General features: G+C 46.5%; 5 protein-coding genes across 5 annotated transcripts; 2 read left to right on the top strand and 3 right to left on the bottom strand.

The window, feature by feature from the left end:
- Positions 1–33: 33 nt before the first annotated feature.
- On the top strand, positions 34–2,996 carry N7474_005083 (uncharacterized protein; the record flags this gene model as incomplete). Its single annotated transcript, XM_057196498.1, has 3 exons — positions 34–339; positions 391–2,305; positions 2,905–2,996. The coding sequence occupies 3 exons, from the start codon at positions 34–36 to the stop codon at positions 2,994–2,996; spliced, it is 2,313 nt and encodes a 770-aa protein (XP_057053894.1).
- Positions 2,997–3,229: 233 nt separating this feature from the next.
- On the bottom strand, positions 3,230–6,048 carry N7474_005082 (DUF3723 domain-containing protein; the record flags this gene model as incomplete). The annotated part of the gene is made up of 4 exons (XM_057196497.1): positions 3,230–4,184; positions 4,250–5,238; positions 5,285–5,574; positions 5,625–6,048. Coding segments are annotated over 4 exons (2,658 nt in total), but the record flags the coding sequence as incomplete, so codon positions are not given.
- Positions 6,049–11,415: 5,367 nt separating this feature from the next.
- N7474_005081 (uncharacterized protein) lies at positions 11,416–12,696 on the bottom strand (the record flags this gene model as incomplete). The annotated part of the gene is made up of 1 exon (XM_057196496.1): positions 11,416–12,696. One exon carries the CDS (start codon positions 12,694–12,696, stop codon positions 11,416–11,418), a length of 1,281 nt encoding a protein of 426 aa, XP_057053892.1.
- Positions 12,697–14,262: 1,566 nt separating this feature from the next.
- N7474_005080 (uncharacterized protein) lies at positions 14,263–18,181 on the top strand (the record flags this gene model as incomplete). The annotated part of the gene is made up of 2 exons (XM_057196495.1): positions 14,263–15,313; positions 15,378–18,181. 2 exons carry the CDS (start codon positions 14,263–14,265, stop codon positions 18,179–18,181), a joined length of 3,855 nt encoding a protein of 1,284 aa, XP_057053891.1.
- A 1,329-nt stretch (positions 18,182–19,510) lies between these two features.
- On the bottom strand, positions 19,511–20,654 carry N7474_005079 (uncharacterized protein; the record flags this gene model as incomplete). Its single annotated transcript, XM_057196494.1, has 2 exons — positions 19,511–20,033; positions 20,152–20,654. The coding sequence occupies 2 exons, from the start codon at positions 20,652–20,654 to the stop codon at positions 19,511–19,513; spliced, it is 1,026 nt and encodes a 341-aa protein (XP_057053890.1).
- Between the last annotated feature and the right edge of the window lie 4,582 nt (positions 20,655–25,236).

The raw sequence follows: 25,236 nt of genomic DNA, 5'->3' as shown, positions 1-25,236 counted from the left end.
ATCCTAGTGGTGAACAATACAAAAGGCTAACAAATGTTAGACATCAGAGACCAGCTCAAGACGACCTTGATTGATGAATACTCCAACCAAATAGCCCCGACCAACGGAAAAATCTATCGAAAGATACGTCAGTACGAGGGTCAGGGTAACTATCGTTTCCGACAGCGTTGGTTTTTAAGACTATCAAAAACCAATCGAGATCGGCTTGACCAGTTGGATAAGCGAAAGAACAGCCGTCTGCGAGATGCATTCGATGCGCTTCTTCCATTTCCCGCCCTTTGGAACCGCGCAATGAGGATTAGTATGATACCTCGGTTAATCGCGTGTGATTGTGTCGAGGTTTGTCTTAGTGTCCTTTTACTTAATGGCTGTGGGTGACTCGCGATCTAGGAAAATGTGAACTATCTCCGTGACGTAAACCTGTGTTGGACTCTCATTGTCAGGAGTATCGAAAATGGGAAATCAAGGATTACCGAGGACGATGTCGAAAGTCTCGAGCTAAAAGCACCTTCCGCATCGGATCCGGACTCTCGAGAGGTACACGGTCACCTTATAAGTGGCGCTATATTCACCCATTTCAGTGACGAAGAGCGGCAACAAATTTGGCACAATCTGAAATGCTGGGATGGCCTAATACCCTCTCTTTCCACTTTTTTCGAAGACTTCAAGTTTCTAGAAAGCTGCGCTCATTGCATAAAACGACTCTTTGGTCATTGCGAACGATCTATATGGAATACCATGAGGCACATGTTTATTGTCTCGCCAGAGCTAGCGAAGAATTTCCCGATTCAGACAGGAGAGAACGCATTTGTTTCTATCGATGCTTCTGGAATTGACTATTTTGATATTGCCTACCGACAGGTGTGGTTGTATGCTATGCGGCATTACCCCTCCATGCCACCTGACCCAAAGAGCGAGGACGATTTACTAGCAAAGCAGAACCGAGCAAAACCGGACAGACGTGCAATCTACCATATGGCTAAACTCGCCAACTGTCAAGGATTTCGCTCTGGAGAAATCATGAAGATTGGGGAAGAGTCTCTTGATCGGCAAATGGCTCGAGATGTTCTTCTGAATGCCCGAGTTTCTGAATATTATCAATATGATAACGACTCATTTGAAAGTTTGGTAGACCGGATAGTCGACTGCTTCGAGAAAGCTGCCCCTCGTGAGAGGAAGGTGACGTATCAGGCTCTCCGCAGCTTTGCCAATCGCGGGGCACGATGTGGAATGCCACGAATAAGATCTCACAAATTGGACAGTCCCAATCTATTCCTCGACAAATTACATGTTAACACTCAAACAGCCAATGAGCCCGTTAGTACTCTCTTCGTACGCCAGTGTGTGTACATCAGGTTTTTTGGACGGCCTGCCAGCCTCTCACCAGAATTTTTCCTACAGAATACAGGCGTGAACGATCTTCCGCCTGCCCCGCAAGGAGCTGAAAGCAGGACAAATGGGGATATTTCGATGGAGGAACCACTACAAGAACATACGCTATCGGAAGAAGAGACAGACTCATCAAACGACGAGATTTCCATGAACGATGCCCCAGAAGATGATAACTCAGTTGGTGATTCATCGGACAGAAAAAGAAGGAAAGCAACAGCGCGGAAACGTTTCGCTTCCAATGTGGGCATGGGCACACCCAAAAAAGGCCGAGTGGAAAAGAAGAAAACCAAAGAAAAGAAGAAAACAAAAGGCGGCGTGAAATCGGACAAAGGAAAAGGACACTCGCAAACTTCAGCTGAAAACCCACAACAAATCGTGACCAGACAAAGTCACCATGAGTCACCGCTTATCCGGCAAGACCCTAAGCCTGATTCGCCACATGAATTGTCAACGTCTCAGGACCATGGACAGCAAATACGCGAACAAACTCCTGGAGATGGGATACTGAACGAGAACCCGGAGTCGCACGATACCAATGCGACGTCCACATTAGAGGATGGTCAAGACACGAGCGGCAATGTGACTACTTCGGTCCAGATATTAAGCGAGCATCCAGTGTCACACGATACTCACGCGATCGCGATCTCTACGATGGCGTTTGGCCGTGAGACTGCGGGGAATGACAGCCCAGGGAACACAGGACAGAAAATTGAAGTGACATTCTATCGTCTCCAATCATGTGACTATAAAGAGTCGTTACACAAGTCGACCGACTATAAGAATTCGTCAAAGCAAATTAAGTGGATGAAAGAGCGGGAGACCCTTTGGACAGATTTCTCAAACCCATTGGATAGGTCCCGAGTCGAGGAAAAGGCAAACGAGTATCGACAGAGGTGTAACTTGTTCGACCATCGTATGCTAAGTATATCGCCGAATCAATGCTGCAGGACAATGGAGACGGATACAGTATATTCGATATTTCTGATTGGTACAAATACAAGACGGCAAATTGGCAGTATTTCAGACGAGGATCTTGTACGTTCTATGCCTAGTGAAGCTGTAGATATATAACTAGAATATCCTGTTTTTCTTATTATGCTCCGGCTTTTGTCTGCGCCAGGACACATTTCACACAAGTGGAGGATGTATTTGTGATTTCTCACTCATAATTAAACCTGATCTGTGAAGAACTTCTCAAGGCGTATTATCTCATATCTCAACTGTACCTCCAAGTGATTTCTCACATGTGGATTTTCCTCACAAGGGGATCTACATGGATTGTACTTCCTCACAAATTTCGGCACAGGAGTAGTCACTCTTAGGTTTCAACCTCTCACAGGTAGTCAGAAATATGTATAAAGATCTATGATTCATCTCCTCTTATGATGACGTGCCACTCAAGTCGACGGCAGAATGTACAGCAGAACTTACTTAAAAACGGCCCAAATCTAAGCAGACAAAAAGGGCTGTACAATGCGAAGGAAGCGTACCCAATTCTCTAATCTGTTTCAGTTCCGGAGAAGGAATTGAAGCAAAATGCCAAAGGAAATAAAATCATCTTTGGAAGTTTCGCCAACCTGAGACAAGTCCTGGTTGTCTTATGATCAATGTAGTCTTGTGCCAGTAGGCATATTTTGCGGACAAACATAGGAATCCAGGCCTAAGAATAGATTCTTAAGAACGTAAATGATTCATGCATTGCGGCGCAAGACTACTCCTAAGCTATGTTTGTTGTCTTATGACATCTGTTGTCATATGCTAGAGGGCACAATTTCGGTGTAGTGATAAGACCATACAGACATAAGGAATGAGTAGCAAAATGCTGGTCGGAATCTTGTTAAACTTCATCTAAATTTCTTTTTCTTCTTGGGTTTCCAGGTTGACTCCTCTCCCCGACCGTCTTGGGAACCAGAAATAATGCATTTGCTCCATCCGAAATTGCTGCATTAAAGCTTGATTCTGTACCAACAGTTCTCCAATTTCTGTCATACACAATCATACCTCGTTCCTTATAATCCCGGATCGCATTCTGTAATGACTGCCAATTGGACTCCTTCACGAGAACCGTTCGATCTACACACCAGTCGCTCTGACTGTGGACCCAGAAAGTTATGGGGATCAGCCCATTCTGCACATCGGGTTGCCTGGCAACTGGTGGGAAGTCCGCAAGAGAGATTGCTCTTGTCTCTTTTCCTTTGGTAGGAGAGCCCACGGAATCGTTTGGCTGGAACTTCTGCTGATCTGCAAAAATTTCTCCTAATCCAACGGCTGTTTCCGCTTCACAGTTATTGCTATCACTCTGGCTTGAAGTGGAGCGAAATTGTTCCATTAAAGCTGGTAAGTCAAGTTCCAAGGACGCTATTTCAGATGCGGTAGTGGGCGGAGCGTCAGTTAAATTTGCCAAAGCTTTCTCCCGATCCCGTAATATCTGCGAAGGTCTCGGAGTTTGATCTCGTCCCGTAGAGTCCCCTAACTCTCGTTGTCTGGCTTCTGCATCGAGCACGTCGCGGAAGAAAGACTCCAAGGCCGTTGCGTTCACATCGTCTTGAAAGGCCTGTCCTCCTTCCTCGGTATTTTCTCGCCGATGCGGACTGAATTCTGGGCTGTTTTGTCCTCGTCCAAATGTCTCGGCATTCAAAGCCGCGACTGGTTCGTTAAAAGTACCCGTGCTACCTATTTCACTTTCGCCATCGTTCTGTTCTTGTCGTTGCAACGAAGGTTTGGTTGATTCTCTGGCACAGTCCGAAGGTTCTATTGGGTAGTTTTCGGTCTGCTCTTTGCGTACTTCTGTTCTATCTCCTGGTTGTAGGGCAGACGATGAGGCTTTAGCCAAGCCAGACGTAGGTGAGTTGTTCACTTCGATGTCGAAATCTGGAAGTGGTCCAAAAATGCCAGATACATACAACGCCTCACAAAAAGCGTGGTTACCGTGTCTGGAGTATCGGTGGCATGCATGTAGTCAAGAAATAGATACGGACGATCATGCTGCAAAGCTCGCTCATCGGAATATCCACAGCGAGTTTTCTTATCCTTTGCAAGCTCCATGAAGGCAGACCGTCTTTCTGTGCTCTTTGTTGGCTTTGCCTTTGCAAAACAACCAATAATTTGATCAATGGATAAATTAAGGTCACTGTCATCGTAGTAAAATGATTCGGGTTTGCGAGCCTTCAGTAGAGCGCGTTTGGCGATCAGCCGGTCCGGGGAATCTTTTAGAAGTGTCTCGATCTGAGGGGATTGAAAACCAAGACGACTGGCAAGACTGGCCATCTCTGAAACAACAACCTCATCCGCAGGGGCATTGCGTGCCTTTGCTTTACGATTTTCTCGCTTTGGTTCAGGTGGCATCTGAGGGGAGTGTCGCATTGCAAACAGCCACAATTGTCTATAGGCGATCTCAAAACAATTCAAAGGGTTGCGCATCCTGCGGTACGCATGTTCAGATGTTTGGACGATGCATGAAATATCATTGCCGTTCAAAGTTGTTAGCATTTTGGCCATTTCCGCACGAACCGTAAAGCTCCTTTCCTCTAAAGGTGTGAACAGTCGAAACAAACAATCGGCCCAGTCGGCAAAGGGCTTGAAATCCTCAAAAAATCCATGAAGGGATGGAATGAGTCCTTTGAAGATTTTCAGCCTTTCCCAAATATATGACCGCTCGCCTTCGTCAAACTGACTGAACACCTGGCCACTAAATATTAGTCCCTGGATGTCTGAGCTTTCAACGCATGGTGCCATTTGTTGTAATTCCTCCACCGTCTTTCGGTCGATCCTGGTTATTGATGATATCTCACCATTTACCCAAGAGTACCAGGAATTCTTTATATACGCCAAATAATTTATTACTTCCTGTGATAGTCAGCCTGGAGAGCGGATGAAGAGAAGTGAAATTTACCTGACGGCACTTTTTCCCTAAAACATCGTTGAGTTTGCTCAGGCTCATAAAGTCCCGCTGGCCGGGTATACTCAGAACATCGAAAAAGGCCTTTCGTACTTCTGGTACTTTATTGAGCTGAGCCAGTCGCCTTTTGCTATTCTCAGAAAGACGTGCTTTCCACCGAAGCTCCCCATGAAGATCCCCATGGAAATCGTACTGTCTCATCTTCCACATGATTTCTCCTTCACTCGGTTTCTTTTCGTTAGAATATTCATCAACAAGAGTACTTCTGAGGTCATCGCCGATGTCTGGCACAAATATCAGAATCGGCCGGTGCCCACAACTCTTCAGTACGTACCGGACAAATAAAGGTCAACGGCCCAAAAACGATGAGGCTGCTGCAAACATTCCAGGCCTGCTGCAACACGATGGCGCCCGTGAAGCCCTTGGACTTGGCCAGACTGGAAGTTCAAGCAGGGAATGTTCGCGTTTGACTTAGCCAACAATGCTGAGGCATTGACATTCGCCTCTTGTAGGGCGGACTTTAGATGGTCAGAGGAAACAATAGCTGGTATTCGATGCTGTAGAGCCAGATTTTGACACCCTTCCTCTCCAAAGATCCTGCGAAGACGTTCCACGTTTTGTCTATCCAGTTGCCGCGCATATCGAGCATCGAAATATATTTTATCCAGCCTAACCTTTGCTGTTCCCTGATATTTCAGACTTCTCTCGGTAGCTAAATGGATTTCACGGGGAGTGAATTGAGCCATGCTAGAGAAAAAACCTGTAAGGATAAAACTATCCAAATATGCTGTATCCAGAGCGACATACTTTATTAGGAACCCAAGGCCCAGGTGTCGAGATAATTCTAGAAAAGCCCATATAATAACCTGAGTGATTGTACAATCCACCACATTTCCCAATTTCCGCCAGTACTCGAAATGTCCTCACAGCCACAAAATAGGTTCACGCAGTTCGATACTAACGAACTCCGAAGACTAGTAGAAGACAGAAAAGGCCGTCCTCAGAAACAATCTTCCAAGAAAAAAGAAAACAAATATCCAAATGTTGAACGGGCTTTCTCTATTACGAAAAGAAGGGAGATGGAGGCAAAGGCCAAAACAGAGCCTTCGGAAAAAGTAGTTCGTGACACTAAAAAAGCTCCAGCTCCGGAAAATCTCCCCCAAGCAGATCAAAACTTGAATAATACCATAGATATTCGACGGGAGTCCCCGTGGAAGACATTTGCAAAGGTATACGAATGCAAACTAGCAGGAGAGTTTTTCGTGGCTCGCGCACTTGTTCGCCCTTCGCATTTGGTCGCACTCAGGGAGGTTGACCCAAAGCGCAGGAGCGCAGTGTTGCACATCTTGAATATTGTTCATCATCCAAATATCATATCCTTTCAGCAAGGCTTTTTCGATGGGAATTTTCTTTTTTTGGTACATGATGATATCCCTATCTCGTTAGAAAACATAGCTGCCTGCGAAGCCTATCTGAACGAGACCCAGCTTTCCGTGATTTTGGTCCAAGTAAGTTAACATTAGACACTACGACCCCTTCTAATATTGTTACCAGGTGCTCGATGGGCTGTTATGTCTTGAGCAACATCAAATTAGGCACAATGGGTTAATCCTTTCCAATATTTTGGTAACTCAACAAGGACAGATCAAAATTGGTAAAGAATTTTCGTTCTACTAAGATAAAATTTGGCTTCTAACAATACTTCAGCTCGCCTTGAGAAGTGTGTTCAATTGAACCCCGAACAGACTATCAATTATTGCGATTCTTTGGCTGCTATCACCATGAAGCTAATGCAGAAATATGAGAGTAAGGACGCCATTGGCGTGGATGATACTCAGAGGTGGCCTCCCAGTTCTCCTGCAGTAAACTTTCTTTCCTCGATTCCATCTACGGGGTCCCTTAGGCGTCTTCGGGAAGTACGTACTTCTTGCTATGATACAATACAACTTGAACACTGACCTAATTAGCATAACCTTTTTACCTACAATTCATATGATACAGGATCTATACTTGGGCTGATTTCTTTTGCACAACGCACATCGTTTACATGGTGCTCCTCTTATGCGGAATATAAAAGGATGCAGGAGATGCGGAATCGTCAATAATTCCAATCTGTCGATTTCTTCGGTCGATGCGGCCGAAGTGGTACAATACAGTACGGCGGTACTATACAGTGGTGTTCCAAAAGTCTGAAACCCGTTACATGCTTAGGCGGTAGGTAGAGGGTTTCAGACTTATGGAAAGTCACTGTACATAAGATTTACTATAGCTAGACTTCGCTGAAGCTAGAAGTGAGCTATGCATTTTTTCTCTCTGTCTTTATGCAACCTCTTTTAGCTCAACTTTTGTTAATAAACTCGTCGCAGGGGACATCTTCTGATTCTAAAAACCGCTTTACGCTATAGTCGGCATGTATGTAGATATAAAATTCTGCAAGAGGGTTTTTCTGTTTATTTCAGCTCCTGGACGCACAGTATATTTTTTTGGTTTCGGTTGGTGATCGTTACACTGGCTCCATATGCGGTAGAAAGCTACGTCACTCGACTCTTCATCGTTCTTTAAATGGAATCACCGAGGCATTGTATAAGTTCAGGGTATTTTCTCTTAAAAACTCTCCGTTCTAAAAATGCTAAAACAAAATTATCCTGATCGGGCTGATTCAGTTATTATGATAGGTGTCCACCGTGTAGCCCAGTCTATGCAATCATGTCAAGTCAATATTCTGGGAGTAGAGTTATGATATTTGAGACTAGAAGGAGGATGTCTTCGGTCTTGGTGAGTTTAATACTCCGTCTTGGTGCAAGAGCTAAGAGTCCATCATAATCGACATGACCTTCGTCTTGTTCCCCAATGTGAAATGAGAACAATCTCAATGAAGGAGGCTCTGCGGAGAAGAGAAAGGGTAGCAGTGTTATTGAATCGTCCAACTCGAGTACCCTTAGGTCTTGCAGTGCTACGGGATACAGAGTTTCGAAAACACCCACGACTTGACCAACCTGAGTTCTTCTAGTGTGAAAATAAGTTTGTTGAGAGTAGTAGCAAACCTTTCTGAGATCTCTGAATATGTCAGTTGAAATGGCTTTAGGGAATCTGACTCTCCACATATTGTCAGATTGTCACTATCCATACGTTCCACACCAAGCGAGACCAGCGCAGGTAAACTTGACAGATCCACCAAAACGGAGCAGAACTCTTCTTTGTAGTCGCCATTGCGCCCAAAGAGAAGATGAAAGCCAACTTCCAATGAGATAAGTAAGGGAAGCTCTGGGACAATCAACAGCCCGGGACCCATATTAGTCAGTTCCAATGTGCGAAGATTCTGGAAAAAAGGGTATCTATTTTCGGTTACACCGCAACATCCATATAGTTGAAGACCACGCAAGAATGGCTGCGTAGAGAGCTGTCCCATTGTGTCAGGCATGTCAGGCATATGCTCAAAGTCGGCCGGCCATCCATCTACCCTAGAGACTTTGATTAGCTATATTCCAAACATTCTGCAAGTAGCCAAGGAACGAAGCATGACACTTACTCAACACGCCTTAAATTAGGCAGGCAGCGGAGTAAATCAAAGATTTTAGGCTGGGAGTCGAAATTGTGGCCGAGAATGTCGATTTCGATTATTGAGGGCGCATAGGACAGCAGCATGCCATATATCATACTGGCTGGCAAGTTTCTTCCATTAAGAGACAGAGGGAGAGCAGTTCCGAAGATGAGTTGTGTTTTTCGGCACAATCGAGCGGCTGCTATGGAGCGTAAAGGGGATGACGTATTGAACAACGCCCGCAGGTCCTCATCATACAACTAGCATTCATCAATTCGAATTTGTCAACAAAACTGTTGCCTATAACTTACATGATCCAATATGAGCAAAAGAACTTCACAAGGCAAAGCCAACAGCATTTGTGATAGTGGACGTGGATCAGCTCTCAGCGCCGCTGATTGTCGACTTCATGTCACCCACCATAGTAAGAAAAAAACCTTCATGTATCGTTCTTAATAGGGCCGAAGAAGCTGTCCCTGCCACTTTATTTTGCTTTCACCTCGCCCCGTCTCTTAGTTATCTCTCGTCGCTTCGTACAGTTGACCGCGTTTACCACCCTTTTCATCGGAAACTCAATCCGTGTTCACCCGGAAAGGATGCGTTTACGCTGATCGTGTGGATGTGGAGTCAAACGGTGCGCTGTAGTCTCTATTCTGGTTATTTGCGTCAATGTCACTACTGCTGCAAATTGGATCACTGGATGAACTCGACTAAATATGGGAGGCTGATGTAACTCCGCGCCCAAATCGTTGGGTTGGCGTCCTTGTTGCCCTGCGTTTGGTCAGCAGGGAATTGGCTCGCTGTGAATTGACATTTTTTTTATTTTGTTACTTTGATATCCTTGCCATCAAAGGGTTGAACCACAAAGTTGAATTTCGATGGGTCGCGGAGTGCCAGGCTGCGTCTTCGCCGCCACCGCCAGCCACAACAGCCCAAGCTCTGAGAGGGAGCTTCCAGAAGTGCCGAAGAGAACACAGCCTGCGTAATGACGGGATTTCGTGCATGTAACGCAACTTTGTTAAACGGATGTCTCAACGGGTCCATACAGGTCAACGTCGGCCCGTGTGACCCATCTTGTTGAACAGAAAGTGTGGGGCAGAGGGAGGATGGAGTGATTTAGTTCAATTGGAGCTCACATAACGCATGCCACTTTCAGAGCTCAAAGCAACCCGACGGGCTGAACACAGCAGTTCAACTGCCATGCAGCAGGTAAGGTAATCTTCATTTACTATGGCGCAGCGAAAGGATCTTGGTGTTGCCAAAAACTGGGAAAACGGATTACGCGGTCCCCTGAGCCTACCGACCAATCTCACTCCTCAACACTCTTGGCAAATATCTCGAAGCGGTGATGGCCAGATGTCTATCGTATCTCGCTGACAGTCACAAACTGCAGTACAGTACAGCTTCGCTCGTGAAAAAGAGACTCGCAATCTGCAGAACTTATACATTTACAGTACCGGATAAGAGGTACAGTCGTTCTCGAAATCGCCCTGACCAGTGCACACTGAGAAACTGTTTCCTGGCCCCACCGCCAAGGCTTTAGCCCAGATTTGTAATTGAGGTGCGTTGCATTAAGTTGAGGGACACCGTAAAATGCACCGTGTATGCTACATTACGTCGTACGTAATGTTACACTATTCGTACAAAACGTTCCGCAGAGAATTCCATAGGGACCTCTGCAAATCATGCACCTAGCGCCGATTTCTTGGATGATACGCCATATGGCTTTTACTGTCCTTGCCAAAGTGGACATGAAAGTAGATGTTTCGTAGATGGGCTTGAGCCTTCGCACTTCATTCTGAGCATACTGTAACGAGCGGGAAAAGGCCACTTCAATCCTGCGCCCGGCACATCGAGTCTTCAATCATCTCAACATTCACGCGATATTTGCATTGTCCATTCCGGCAAACAGCAATAATGGGTGAGCAGCAAAATTATAGAGGATATGTCTAGATGGCATGTGCTGCGTTAGCAAACGTGCAGGATCTGAAACAGGTCTACGAAGTCTAAAATCGAGACTTTCTTGTCCTTGAGAATATGGCTAGCCGGCTGATCGCTGACATCGTAAATTGAGGTGACAATATCAGGAACAAAGCATGAGATAGATAAAGATCATTGTTGAGAGGAGCATCTAGCGGTACAATATTCCTCTTCTCCTTCACTCATTCAGCTCCCATGTACATCTGCTCCATCTGGTCCAGATTGCCTTGGTCTAGGCATAGAAGACCGAGATTATGGACAGTACTGAGGGTCGACATGTGGTCTGCTCCAAGCGCTTTCTCGTACCCAGCTAGCGCTCGTTGGTCATGCAGACGCTAGCTATCTTTTGGAGTTACAATGAGTGAACTTGTTCGCATAGATGGATAATTTCGTAGTTCACTCTGCATGGAAATCATTGTACAATTGATTCAATCATGATTGGGGGCCGTCTGGCGGTCTGTTACCCACTCTCGCACGCTCGCGAAGACAATCTCTTATAAAACAATAAGACACTGGCAGCTGTTTGTGGGAATGGAATCCGCAACTTTCTTACGTGACCTTGCGGCTGAGCCACAGTGCATCAGAAATTCACCTCCCTTCGCGATCAGTCAATATCTTCTGCCGGACGCCCTGAGTTACTCGCATAGAACTGACGTTCAAGCTCCTCGAGTTCTTGGTTACTGGGCACAAAAGGCTCAATTTTAGAGAGTGAAACGTCATTGGCATCCAGAGTATTGGTGTCGGCCTGCTTTTTCAGATGCTGCACATCGCTGGCGTAATAGAACTGGCGTTCGAGATCTTCGAGCTCCGAAGCACTGGGTACCAAGGGCTTAACAGCGCCAAGTGACACTTCACTGGAAGCCAAGATACTTGGAGGAAGTCTAGCCTGCGTTTTCACCAGTTCGAGAAGTTCTTCATCTCTGTCCTCCCATTTGTGGACACACATCTCGAGCACCACTGTAGGATCTTCGCTGGGATTCCTCCCCATTTCCGCGTGCCAGGCCGCCCCTATGATGTCCTGTTTCATCACCAACAGACCTGTGGCAAGGTTCTTTTTCGTCGCATCCGGTCCTGTATTCGAATGTACCGCGTAGTAGAAAAAACTGGGATGATTCGTTGCTATGACCTTGCATGTTGCGCCGCTCTCCAAATTGATTGTCCCAGTGTCCATCACCTTCAAGCTCAGATTCCAAAGCCGCTTGATCCAGATGCGGATCGGCAAGCCGAGCGCAATAAGCGGCCGGTATTGTGCAGTCTGGGTGGGTACCAGCAGTTCGAGTAGCGGCATTGCATAGGAATCGAAAGGCCCATCGTAGATCCCCGATAGCCTTAATTTCTCACCATCGCTGGCTGGCGCGGCAACCGGGACTATATCTAGTATGCAACTGTAGCGTGCTCTCTCGTCATACCGGACGCCGTTCAGCATCAGAAGCTCCCACCAGCGACTTGTAGTTTTCGAATTCAGGTAGTCCTGTTTCCTTAAGAGTGTAAGCGGCGGGAAATCCATAATCTCAATAGCCTTCGCAAAGGCTAAAGGCACGCCCAGTGGCAGGAGAAACATCCATTTCTCGTCCCACTTCCCGCTCGTCCGAAAGGCATCAGCAGCCTGCAGTCCCGTCTTGCCGTTGTCGAAGAACTCTTGGTAACGGCTAGCGATCCTATTCGCAATGTCTTGATCATCTAGCGAGATTTCCACAGTGCAACGGTCGGCCGTAACGTTCGCCGCTATGCGAAACTCGGTCAGCCCTTCGCGGCGGATGCTGTCATTGAAATAATGTTCGATGGTTTCCTGCAAAGACTGGCCAGTGTGACCCTCGTTCGGATACGTAAACAGGCGGTTCGTCATGGCCTGATCGCCGAGTTCGATATAGACCGTGTTAGGCATCGAAGCTACAGGAAATAATACACCTTCGTTCACAAACAACAGGATGAATACATGTTACATCTGGCAAGGATGTGGATTCAGGTTGATTGACCATCAGAATGTTGATATCTTTTGATAATACGTCGGTTTTCTTAATTCGTTTATAAGTACAGTATTGTCATACGTCAAGACTTCTATTTAGCCATTACCCCGCACTATCCTGATTTTCATATAAGTGTAATTCTCTTCGACCAGCCTGGAACGGTCTAGAGCTATATGGACTACATATCCCTCATTAACAAGGTGTAACGCATTTATTTAGGGCAAGGCTACTCCAACCCCCTTTAGTTAGCTCCTTCCACACTCCCCTGCTCATTCAACGTCATCCGTCCGGTCCCACAACATTATTCAGGCCATATTGCCTGTTTAGGACTACCGTAGCCTTATATCACATGACTCCCTCTCCGCAGCAATATCCACGGACATTCTAGTTTACAACATAAATGCAAGATCACTTTTAATGACGGCACGTGATCTCGTGGTACAAGGCGGTATAGCAAATGTGTAGATGGAAGGTCCTGGCCGATATACCACACTAGGTACTAACCAGTATACCCTATGGAGGGGGAACTAGATACATAAAGATACTCATTCACGTATAGGACTTCCGGAAATCGGTACAGTCGTGCTCGAAATCGCCTTGACCAATATACTCTGAGAAACTCTTTCCTGGCCCCACTGCCAAGGCGTTAGCGGGTATCATTTATAGAGCCGGCCGTGTTAAATTGAGGGCGAAATAAAAATGGGCTGTGTACTGTATGTACCCTGACGGAAAATTACACCTGGTTCTATGGGATTCTCACAGGTTATCACGCGAAGTAATGCACTATACAGTATAGCAGATCTCGTCCTAGAGTCACACTGTTATAGTGTAAGCGGCTTGGTAGACGCTAGGAGCGGACTGGGCCGGCTTGAGTGTATCCATTATCGCTTTGAGGACAGCAAGATAGAGTACCGCAGGGTGGGGCGGAAGCCACGGGTACAGCGGCACCAAAAGTTTTCGACCGCCCAAAGTCCCTGTTTTTTACCGCCTCCTTATTGAGGACATACTGCCAACTACCTACAACCTATGAGTGGTCCGGCCACTTCTTGCCCCGGCAGAATGATTAGCGTGGTACTTCAGGTGGTCGAAAACTTTGGAGGTGCCACTGTAGTCGCAGACTGGTGGAAATTACTTTGTGCAAACAGACCAAACAAATAGGGATCCTAATTTGGCAATAATCGTCATCCACCTCTCACGCCTTAATCCCCTGACCACGCGATTTCCATTCTCTATCAACCAGTCGCATTCTGCATGACTAGACTGGTCACGTCATGACGCTGTTATTAGAAAGCTTCTCATAGAAATGCAGCTGAGTTGGAAAGCTTACAGTCCAAGCGCAAAGCGCAACAAAATACCCGTGTGGTCTGATTACCTGTTTAAGCGTTATGAAGTCACCTGATGTGAATTAGCGGGCCTGCCCCCTTTAAGCTGAGTGTCAGGGAACATCCTCCACCACAAACCACAGACAACGCATGTTATCAATCATGGCATCGACATCTTACTATGGCGCTAATGACGGCCTGCAGATAGGTAACAACCATGGCACAAGCACGGCAGAATTCCACATGTCTAAACGACAAAAGACCTCCTGCCGTGACGGTTCGCCTTCCCCGCGACACGATCGGTACACCATCGCCTGGATTTGTGCGCTCCACATAGAAATGGCAGCAGCTCAGGCCATGCTAGACGAATTTCACGAAACACTGCCTACCCATGCGGACGATAAAAACACCTACGTGCTAGGAAGCATCAAACGACATAATATCGTTATTGCGTGTTTACCAGAAGGGCAGTATGGAACAAACAATGCAGCGATCGTTATGACGAACATGAAGCGGACCTTCCCAGCAATACGCGCATGTTTGATGATCGGAATTGGCGGTGGTGTGCCAAGCAAAGCTGATGTGCGTTTGGGTGATATTGTTGTTGGAACAAGGGTGATGCAGTATGATCTTGGGAAGATCATTGGAGACGGACAACTCCAGCGAACAGCAATTCCTCGAATTTGCGACCGGTTGCTTATGACGGCTGTGTCTACCCTCCGTTCGAAGCACGAACTAGGCCCTAGTCGAGTTTCATCCATCTTACAACAGAAGCTAGAAGGACAATCCGCGTACGCTCGCCCGGCTTCGCCAGATCGCCTGTTCCATGCGACCTATGATCATGAATCTCTAACTGCTAGCTGTGACGGATGCGACCATTCAAAGCTAGTTCCACGAAACCAACGAATGTCCGACGAAATAAGGATCCATTACGGCGCGGTTGCCTCGGGGAACCAAGTCATGAAGGACGGCACAACTCGGGACAACATTGCTGAACAACTAGGTGTCATATGTTTTGAGATGGAAGCTGCTGGTCTGATGGACATCCTCCCATGTCTCCCAATTCGGGGGATCTGCGACTACTCGGATTCTCACAAGAACAAAGAATGGCAGCGATATGCCGCAGCAACCGCGGCCGCATATGCAAGAGAATTGGTTGAGGAGTTACCTGTGACCGAATCGCATACAAGTATTGTCTACACGGCCGATTTTCGTAAGGAACCATACTAGCCCTAGGGGGAACAATCTCGACTCACTTGCTCACACCCGACGTACAGATCAAAGTTTATCGCACGAACGCCGGCAGCGCTTGTTAAATTCCTTTAAATTCGAGCAAATGGATTCCCGAAAAACGACCATCAAACAACAAGAAAAAAAGACGTGTCGCTGGTTTCTCAGCCATCCCGACTACGAAGCATGGCTTGATCCCGCAAAGTTGACGCACCACAATGGCTTTTTGTGGATCAGTGGTAAGCCCGGTGCTGGCAAGTCGACAATCATGAAGTTTGTGTACTCGAGCATGAAAAGCAAGGCCCGTCATAAGCATGCTATCACTGCTTCCTTTTTCTTCAACGCTCGAGGTGTTTTCTTAGAAAAGTCGATCTCAGGGATGTATCGTTCGTTACTGCTTCAACTGCTTGAAGGGTTCCCCGACCTTCAGGTTGTTTTAGACGATTCTGAGCTAGTTCCCGAAAGTCAAACCGGTTGCCCTTCCTTAAATGTTCTTAAGGACCTATTTGCCAATGCAGTTTGCTCTCTTGGTCAACGCTCTTTTACCTGCTTCGTTGATGCTCTCGACGAGTGTGATGAGCAACAAGTTGTGGACATGGTCCAGTACTTTGAAGAGCTGGCCGAGCAATCTACAGCAAAAGGGGTCCTATTTCGAGTCTGCTTTTCTAGTCGACACTATCCCTACATCGTCATTCAACGAGGTATCCGGCTTACACTGGAGGATCAGTCAGGCCATGCGGAAGACTTGGCAACCTACGTCACAAGCCGCCTCCTAATCAAAGAACCCACGCTTGTCGAAGAGCTACAACCAAAACTGCTCAGTAAATCTGCTGGTGTTTTCATGTGGGTCGTCCTAGTTGTCAATATTCTTAACAAGGAGTATCGACGGGGCGGAATGGCTCTGAGGATGAGACTCGCGGAAATACCGAGTGACCTGAGTGAGCTATTCAGAGATATCTTGAGGCGTGACAAAGAGAATATGGAGGCCCTCCAACTTTGCATCCTCTGGATTCTGTACGCAAAGCGGCCTTTGCAACTGCGGGAGTTCTATCATGCTCTTTGGTCTGGTTTGTCACTGAAGGGTCTGGTCGATGACAAACCTCCGGATGTCACCATCCCAGATAGCGGTGATAGCCCCGACAGTTTTAGCAGATATGTTATTAGCTCCTCAAAAGGACTTGCCGAGGCCACGAAATCTAGCCAGCCCACAGTTCAATTCATCCATGAATCTGTCCGAGATTTTCTTATCAAGGACAAGGGTCTGTATGAATTGTGGCCTGAACTTGGACTTGATTGCGAGAGCTTAAGCCATGAGAAACTCAAACAATGCTGCAGTGTCTATATGAATCATACTTTGATCTGTACATCTGTTAGCAAGCTGCTGTCTGAGTCTAACACCTACGGCCGGACGGAAATCTCAGAAGCTTGCCCGTTTTTGGAGTATAGCAGTCAGAATATCCTCTACCATGCCAACGCTGCGGCGAAAGCGGTTCCTCAAGACGAATTTTTGTCCTCATTTTCTATCTCTAAGTGGATCAACACCCACAATCTTTTCGAAAAATTCAACAATAGGAAATATACCCCGAGTGCAAATCTATTTTATATTCTGGCAGATAAAGGACATTCCGAGCTCATCAGGGCAAGGTTGAAAGGAGATCCGCAAATTCACGTCCTTGGGGAGAGATACAAGTACCCACTTTTTGCTGCTTTAGCCAATGGTAACAAAGACACTGTTGCTGCTCTTTTGAACTCGCCTTCGAGCATTCACGATGGAATCGACCTTACAGACGGCCTAAACTACAGGAAAGATTTTAAGGGATACGAAAATCGAACACCGCTATCTTGGGCTGCCCAGGATGGTCGGGCAGGCATTGTCAAGCTCCTTTTACGGACAGGAATGCCCCTTGATGACATGGATAGAGGGGACCGAACACCACTTTCACGGGCATCAGAGAATGGCCACGAGGCGGTAGCGAGGCTTCTCATCGACAAGGGAGCCGATATCAACATCGGCGATAAAAGTGGATCGACACCACTTTCACTAGCCTTGAAGAATGGCCACGAGGCGGTAGCGAGGCTTCTCATCGACAAGGGAGCCGATATCAACATCAGCGATGACATTAGGTCGACACCACTCCAATGGGCCTTGAAGAATGGCCACGAGGCGGTAGCGAGGCTTCTCATCGACAAGGGAGCCGATATCAACATCAGCGATAACAGTGAATTGACACCACTTTCGCTAGCCTCAAAGAATGGCCACGAGGCGGTAGCCAGGCTTCTAATCGATAAAGGAGCCGATATCAACATCTCCCATTACAGTGGATCGACACCACTTTCACTAGCCTTGAAGAATGGCCACGAGGCGGTAGCGAGGCTTCTCATCGACAAGGGAGCCGATATCAGCATCGGCGATAACAGTGGATCGACACCGCTTTCACGGGCCTCAGAGAATGGCCACGAGGGAGTAGCGAGGCTTCTAGTCAATAAAGGAGCCGATATCAACATCAGCGATAACAGTGAATTGACACCACTTTCACTAGCCTTGAAGAATGGCCACGAGGCGGTAGCGAGGCTTCTCATCGACAAGGGAGCCGATATCAGCATCGGCGATAACAGTGGATCGACACCGCTTTCACGGGCCTCAGAGAATGGCCACGAGGCGGTAGCGAGGCTTCTCATCGACAAGGGAGCCGATATCAACATCGGCGATAAAAGTGGATCGACACCGCTTTCACAGGCCTCGGAGAATGGCCACGAGGCGGTAGCGAGGCTTCTGATCGATAAAGGAGCCGATATTAACATTAGTGAAAATGGTGGATTGACCGTGGGATCAAACCTTATGCTTTGTTGAACGCCGTAACCGTCATGGCTGAGGATAGAATCGGGACGCATATTTCTGGGCCTAATTTAATGACAGACTTATGGTGAGTGACTATTAGTTGAGGCGCACGCCATCGGCCGCCGTTAAGGCTGCTACTCGCTTGCAAACAACCGAAAACTGGTCGAAACAGTTGTTTGCCTATGGTACAATTCGATATGAGGTTCTCTGAGCCATAGAGACACTCCTCGGCACATGCCGCACGGGATGGGAGGGAGAATCGAAGTCACCCAGCAGACCATCAAGTTAGAAGGCGCCAGTCGGCCCTCTCCACATGATTTGCAGAGATCCACTAGGTTTCCAAACAATTTCTCTCAATTCTTGTACACATAGTGTAATATTACGTAGCAAGGTATTGTACCATACAAGCTGCATTTTACAATGTCCTTCCATAAATGCGGTCTGCTCAATGATGGATCTGCGCTAAGGCCTTGGCGGTGGGGCCAGCAAAGAGTTATCATGTGTGTATTGGTCAAGCCGATTTCGAGAATGACTGTATCACCACCTCCACTCTTCGATTGTTTCTGGAACCCTAATGCCAAGATCCATCATACCATATTACAGCACCGGAATATCAATATTACTGTATAATTACTTGTACGGTACTTACATTAGTAAATACATCGCCTCGTTTCTCGTCAGGGTAGGGGCAAGCCATGATATAGATAATTTTCCATAGAAATGCAAGTCAAACACGAGGAGCTGGAATAACCAGGAGTTGGGGCATACGAGGGGTACTATCCCACGACCGGAGAAAATAAGGTCGGATTTCATCGTCCGAAAACACAACTTTATTTGCCCAACGCAGCAAATACTACCGAGGAATCAACCTACAACAGGACCATGTCGGGGAGCGATTGAGAGAGGGCTTCAGCTGGCAGGACGAGCAGAGGGATGAGCAACATCATGGATGTGTGACCGCTCCCTTGCCAGGATTGGTGGCCTTGCCATGCGGATTTAATGGTGGAGCTCGACGTCATGATCGCAGTTGATGAGACCAAAAAGAATACTCCCTTCCTCACTCATCTCGAACTTGTCATTCTTTTCCACGTGTGCACCTGGCGGGCCTTCGCGAGCAGCGCTTCAGAGAATCTCTATAGCAGCATGTTGAACTTGAAGCTACTCAATAGCTTCGGAAACTAAGCCTAGATCAAACAACAAAAAGCAAGATAAACCTGGCAGTCCCACTCGATCATCAAATCTTTGTGATTATATGCGTCGCGCACTACAAAGTCGATATCTCTTAGTTAATGAATCATGTGCCGCGTCAGACCAGCAAGTTACCTTTCTGTCATTTAAGTTTCATGTACATTTTCCCGCTGGGATCAGATCATCATTTGTCTCAAGCTGGACGGTATTTCTCCGTCGGTAGAGAGAGGGATTTGGCTGTGTGCTACTGTTCTCGAGCCCAGCGGGTTTCCATACACCATCTGTTGGATAAAAGAAATCAATCAGCTCAGGTGCAACAGAACATATGGTAGACTTGTAGCGGCTGAGCAGTTCACTTAAAGCCTCGACGGTCCATTCAGCGAATAAGCCGACATTAACTCGATCCCACAAATGAATCTTGTCATCCGAGTGTTTAGTCCACCGCGCCAGCTTCACGCGAAAGTTATCGCAGGCAATTCGGCACATCGTAATGGTCGATTGGGGTGTCATCATCCTCACATCGGGCGTGAGCTTCTCAAGCTGGGAGTTCTTGCGAGCAGTATCCAAAGCCACAAGAACGACTTGCACGGCTGACAGCTCATCCATAAGACCAGCTACTACATCTGGTGCATCTATAATTTGGAGTGTCCCTATAAATTCCCATCTTAAGCCATTACTAAACCACGCTCGTAATCTCAGTCGCCATAAGTAGCGAGGCAGAATAATTTCCCTACCACAGAAAACCGAGCTATTCCTGCACAGAACCGTCGGCGCCGATTGGACGCTCACATTACTTCATCACTTCCTCATCAAAGCCTGGGTCGCCTTGAACCAAGTGTGTGATATGAAAGTCCTCTGGATCCGCGCCGAAGCGCCTGTAATAGGCCGCATGTTTTGGCTCCGTAAAAGCATCACGACGCTGCTCAAAGAAGTTGCGGTCATACCAGTTAACCCCAAAACTAATCGTCATCCCTTCGCGGAATGTTTTTTCCCATGCCCATTTTGGCCCTTCAGCAACCAGGCTTCTAAGCCGTTCGTCTGACCAGCGCAATAATCGAACGCACTCTCGCAGTGCTTCTTCCTTGTCGAATGTAATCCAGGCTTTTGTGCGCGCATACGGAATCTGGCATTTGTGCTGAGGGTTCTCCGAACCGATCAGAATCCGTACTTTTTGCGTCTTGCCACGCTCCAAAAGGTCCTCAATGGTTTCTGACTGACCCGGCTCCGAAATATTCAGCATATCAATAGGTGTGTTATGGAGAACATCAACAGTGCAGTCGTCAGACTTGTCCGCCATCGTGGCTCGGTTGCAGGGGTTGTGTTGATGCAGAATCAACTAAGACAGGATATATGTGGTAAGAGTTTGGTCTGGGGAGCTGTAAGATTAAATCCTATGTCGGCTGCGAGAGAAGAGGGAATCCTTGCCTGATTTTATATTCAACCGGTAAAGATAAAGTTTTGTTCAATTACAACACCATGAACGCACCTATAGCCCACATGAATTCTGGACTGGTCGATGATCAAATATGGCCGGAAACAATGATATGATGACAACACCCTGGAATTCGAGTATTTGGTCTAGAAGTGATAGAGGGTTAATCAATTCCGATACAATGGACGCATCTGTTGTCCATATGATCTTTAGCCCGTCGAGGAGAAAATGACGATATAAAATGAAGCGTTCATAACTGCTGAACTCAGTAGTCTTCTCCCCCGGCGAGCCAATTCTCATATTTTTACTAGTCTACTATGCGAATTAGCTCTGCGAATGACGTACACATGCTCAAGCATTCGAAGCCTCAGCCTTATGCCATCTCTATAAAACACGGTCCCCATCTCGAGTGCTGATATATGGTATGCGATCATTCATGGAGCCTCGATAAGTATACTGTATTATTCCCAGCATAGTGTTCCAAACTAAAGCCACCGATTCCAAGATCAAATTAGGAAACGTGTTCACGCGCTCATCTGGTCATGAGGGGAAGGCGGCGATTACCTGCAAACGGCCGAAACAACAAGCAGCAATCAGAAAATACAACGGGTTTGAGTTGAAATATTGATGTCATAGTAACGTGCTACAGATAGCAAGGCTGATTTGGAGAGCAGAAGTCGGCATTGAGCTGCATGCGGCCTCTTGGCGTCCAGGAAGATGGCGTAGAGGGCGCAACCGCTTGTGCCGCCCGGTCTGGGCCGCCCGGTCTGGGCTAGCCCACTTTTGCAAACAGAACAACCGCCGATGCCCGTTGCTTCGATCTGTCGAAACAGAGAAGTGGATCGTACAGGTTAACCAATGGAATCGCAACAGGTCTAAATTGCTATTGTGCCCATCTATCAATTTAACTAACGTTATGTTATAAGGCTTGGGCGGTGAGTGAAACGACATGTGATTGCGCGCGCGGTATGCATGCATCATGAACATGAACCCAACTAGCATAGACCATGGAGGCGATGATATGCAGCAGAATTCTGGAAAAATGGATAAGGCAGAAACCAACCCGGGGCTTATGTGTTACCTAGATATTGTAACATGTTATTATGATACAGGTAATGTTACTTTCTGTAGTTACAATACAATATCATTGGAAAGGATTATTCCCGGGCTATACTAGATATAAGCTAGTTGATATTGGCATTAGGGTTCGAAGAGTGTAAGTGGTGACACCGTCTTCCGGAAGTACTGTACGTCTTCACAATCAAATGGACATTGTTGCTTAGATATTCTAGGCACGAGGCTCCAGGCAGATCTTCTGGAAAAAGGCGGCAGTAGCTCCCGCGCAACCAGATATCACTGGCCTACGATGGTGCTCACGGACTTTCCATACGTAATATAATATATTACGTACCTAGGGACTGTAATATACAAGGCGCACTTTACTGCGCCCCTCAATTTAGTGCGAGCCGCTCAATCATTTATCTGCGCTAATGTCTTGGCGGTGGTGCGAGAAAAGAGTTCCTCAGTGTGTATTGGTCAAGCCGATTTCGAGAATGACTGTACTGTGATATCCTCTCTGACCCTTACGAATTATGTCTCATGCTCAAACATCGGCTCAAAGCACACCCCTCCTGGTACTGTACATATGTATAACAGGATAGTTTATAATTATTGTGATCTGTCGTATTTCACTGGAATCAATTCCTCACCTCAATGGAATTCCAGTGACTCATTATGTTGGTATCACCTGCTAGGTACTGTGTACACAGTTAAGTGAACAGTGTGCATGCTCCTAAAGCAAAAGTTGATTGATTCATGTAGATAGATGTAGATACAGTACTCAGCCTAGTTGGAAAACACCCCTAGATCCCACGCCGGCCCTCGGTTGTCACAACACCGGAGCCGCAGCCCAGCGCAAGAATTCGTACACCAAGCAAGGGATGTTATCTATAAATCGCTAGCAGTGGGTCACCGCTAGTTTGTTCTGACAGGAGGATATGTCCCGACACATTCGAAATGAATCTTGGGGCCAGATCTTGGGGTTAGATGTTGTATATAAACCCTTATGTTTCCTGTCAGAAGAAATTAAGCAATCTTCCTCCGAACTACAAACATAAGAGTTGAGTTGCCGTAATATTCGACATCAACTTTACCTCCAATCTCTCCCGCAATCTTCCCGAGCACTGCACTCAAAGCGCGCTTTTCCAATTAAGGCATTCCTCCGCAGTTGCCTCCTTCCATGTACCTTTGATGAGTCATGTCAATTAACAGCTATGGCAGTCTTTTAGGCGATATCAACCAACCTCAAGCATGGTTCGAGGTCAAGGTGGATCGAGTCATATACATGTAGAACTCATGTCCGATATATTGTGCTCTATATCCCAAACCGTGTTTCCCTTCCAAGGTAAGTGACGTATTGGAGCTTTCAGGTATTGGAGCAATCAGTTGCCTATGAAACCAATAGTTATATTAATCCAGAAATTTCCTTACCCTGTTAGTCGGGTTGGAATTCTAGTTCAGCCAGGGATACATTTTTCTTCAACAGGCTGCGAACAATGCCCCGTAATTTATCCCGAACCTCATTGCTTGCGGAAACTGAAAAATCAGTGTGTCTTCTTTCATTGGGGATCTGGACACACCCATAACGAGAATTTTCCGATATTCTTCTTCAACATTCGTGATGTTCTCGTTCGAATCACCGGCTATCTCATTCCTTATGATGTCGGTGTAGTTTGCACTACCTGTTCTCCAAAACCCACACTCATGATTTCCAATGCGACGGTCACCCATGGTTTCCGATTTGTCATATATTGATGCCGTAAATATCTGATTTCTTAGTACATCTCTTGAGGGGGTCAGGCTGGGGACAGTACATAACGATTCGGCGACATGTCACGTTTCAGTAAGTCGTTAATCATCTCGATAGCAGGAATAACAGCCATATCTTCACAATCAGCAACTGCTTGCCAAGTAAGGCCAGAACGGCTTACCAGGTCCTTGTATTTGCCACACTAAATGAACACGCTTCGTACAGGAGAGCGAATTAAAACCGTAAAGGATTTTTTTGGCGTATGGAATTACCGCTGCAATTCCAGCACCAGTGGCGATAAGTATTGTGCTCGTATGATGATTTATGGGCTTGTTAATGCCATGGGGGCCAGTGACAACTCCAAAGAGTGAGGAACATCGATCTAAATTCGCCTGAGCTCGTTGAATTATCTGCAATGATAGCCCACGCTGTCCTTTGATATACAATTCCAATTCTCTTTCAGGTTTAGGGGACCACGAAGTAACCATAAAAGGGTGGGTTTGCGTCCACGATACAAGGTTCAGCGTTGGCATCCAAAGATTTATGTACTGTCCAGCATCGACTTTCATTGGACGAGGAAGTAAGATACGTACAATGACAGCATGTCCTTCTTTTCTGGAACCGTATCTATCTCGTTCGTCGCGCCCTGATGAACGATCTTGAATACCTGAGGGTGTTACAGGGTTCTGGATGTAGACCCTACAATGGCCTTTAGATGTAAGATGCGAGTTTCTGAAAACCAACCGAATAACTTCAAATAGCGATGCTAAGGTGAACAATCCAAGAGACCCAAAAATGCAATATCTCGCAAGAGGTTGCCATGCTGACACATGCCTCCAGATAGCAAAGAGAAGAAACGCTGCTAAGACTTGATGGGCTCGCAGCAAAACTTCGTAGATCACTAGACGAAAGGGAGTGGTAAAAAGTACTGCTGTTACGCCAGTTGATATTAAACCCTAGACGACATTAGCCATATTCACCATAGAAAACTTAAACTCACAGTCATAATGCAGACGTTTTCAATTTTCTTCAGAGAAAACGCCGCCTGGTAAATAAGTGATGTTACGAAAACATGGAGCACTATCAACAAAAAGGACGTGTAACCTATTAGACCATGCATCCTTCGACATGTACGAACCGAAATTCCCATCATATCCGCGAGAAGACTCAAGTGTGGTGAAGCGAAAAGAAAAATCATGTTTACAACTGCCAGTTGTCCGGCTCGATAACCGATTTCTTGACCATTGGAAACCGAAAACACTAGGCAAAATATGTTCCCTCCTAAATAAAGAAGGTATGAAGCAATTCCAATAGGTGTCCATGGGCCGATAAGGCGATGTCGACTCACAAGGTAAGGATATGTCAGATACCTCGATACATAAATAGAGAAGGATGATGAAGTACAGCTATGGACTCTAAAGACAAACAGTAAAAGGCCTACACAACCAACTGCAGCGGCGTAACTTTCCGTTACGTTCATGATGAAGCAACAAACAATACCCAGATATGAGACTTCCTCTGCATATAAACATCGGAAATAGGAGACAGGAATTGATATGGTTACCATTTGTTTAAGCTAAGCAGGAAAAGTCTGTGCTCTCTGCTACAAGGCATTTATTGGCGTTGAACTTTCAGAAG

Source organism: Penicillium riverlandense, assembly GCF_028828495.1.
Source record: "Penicillium riverlandense strain IBT 135883 chromosome Unknown utg000003l_segment0_segment0, whole genome shotgun sequence".
Taxonomy (NCBI): domain Eukaryota; kingdom Fungi; phylum Ascomycota; class Eurotiomycetes; order Eurotiales; family Aspergillaceae; genus Penicillium; species Penicillium riverlandense.
This window is presented reverse-complemented; position numbering and strand designations above follow the sequence as displayed.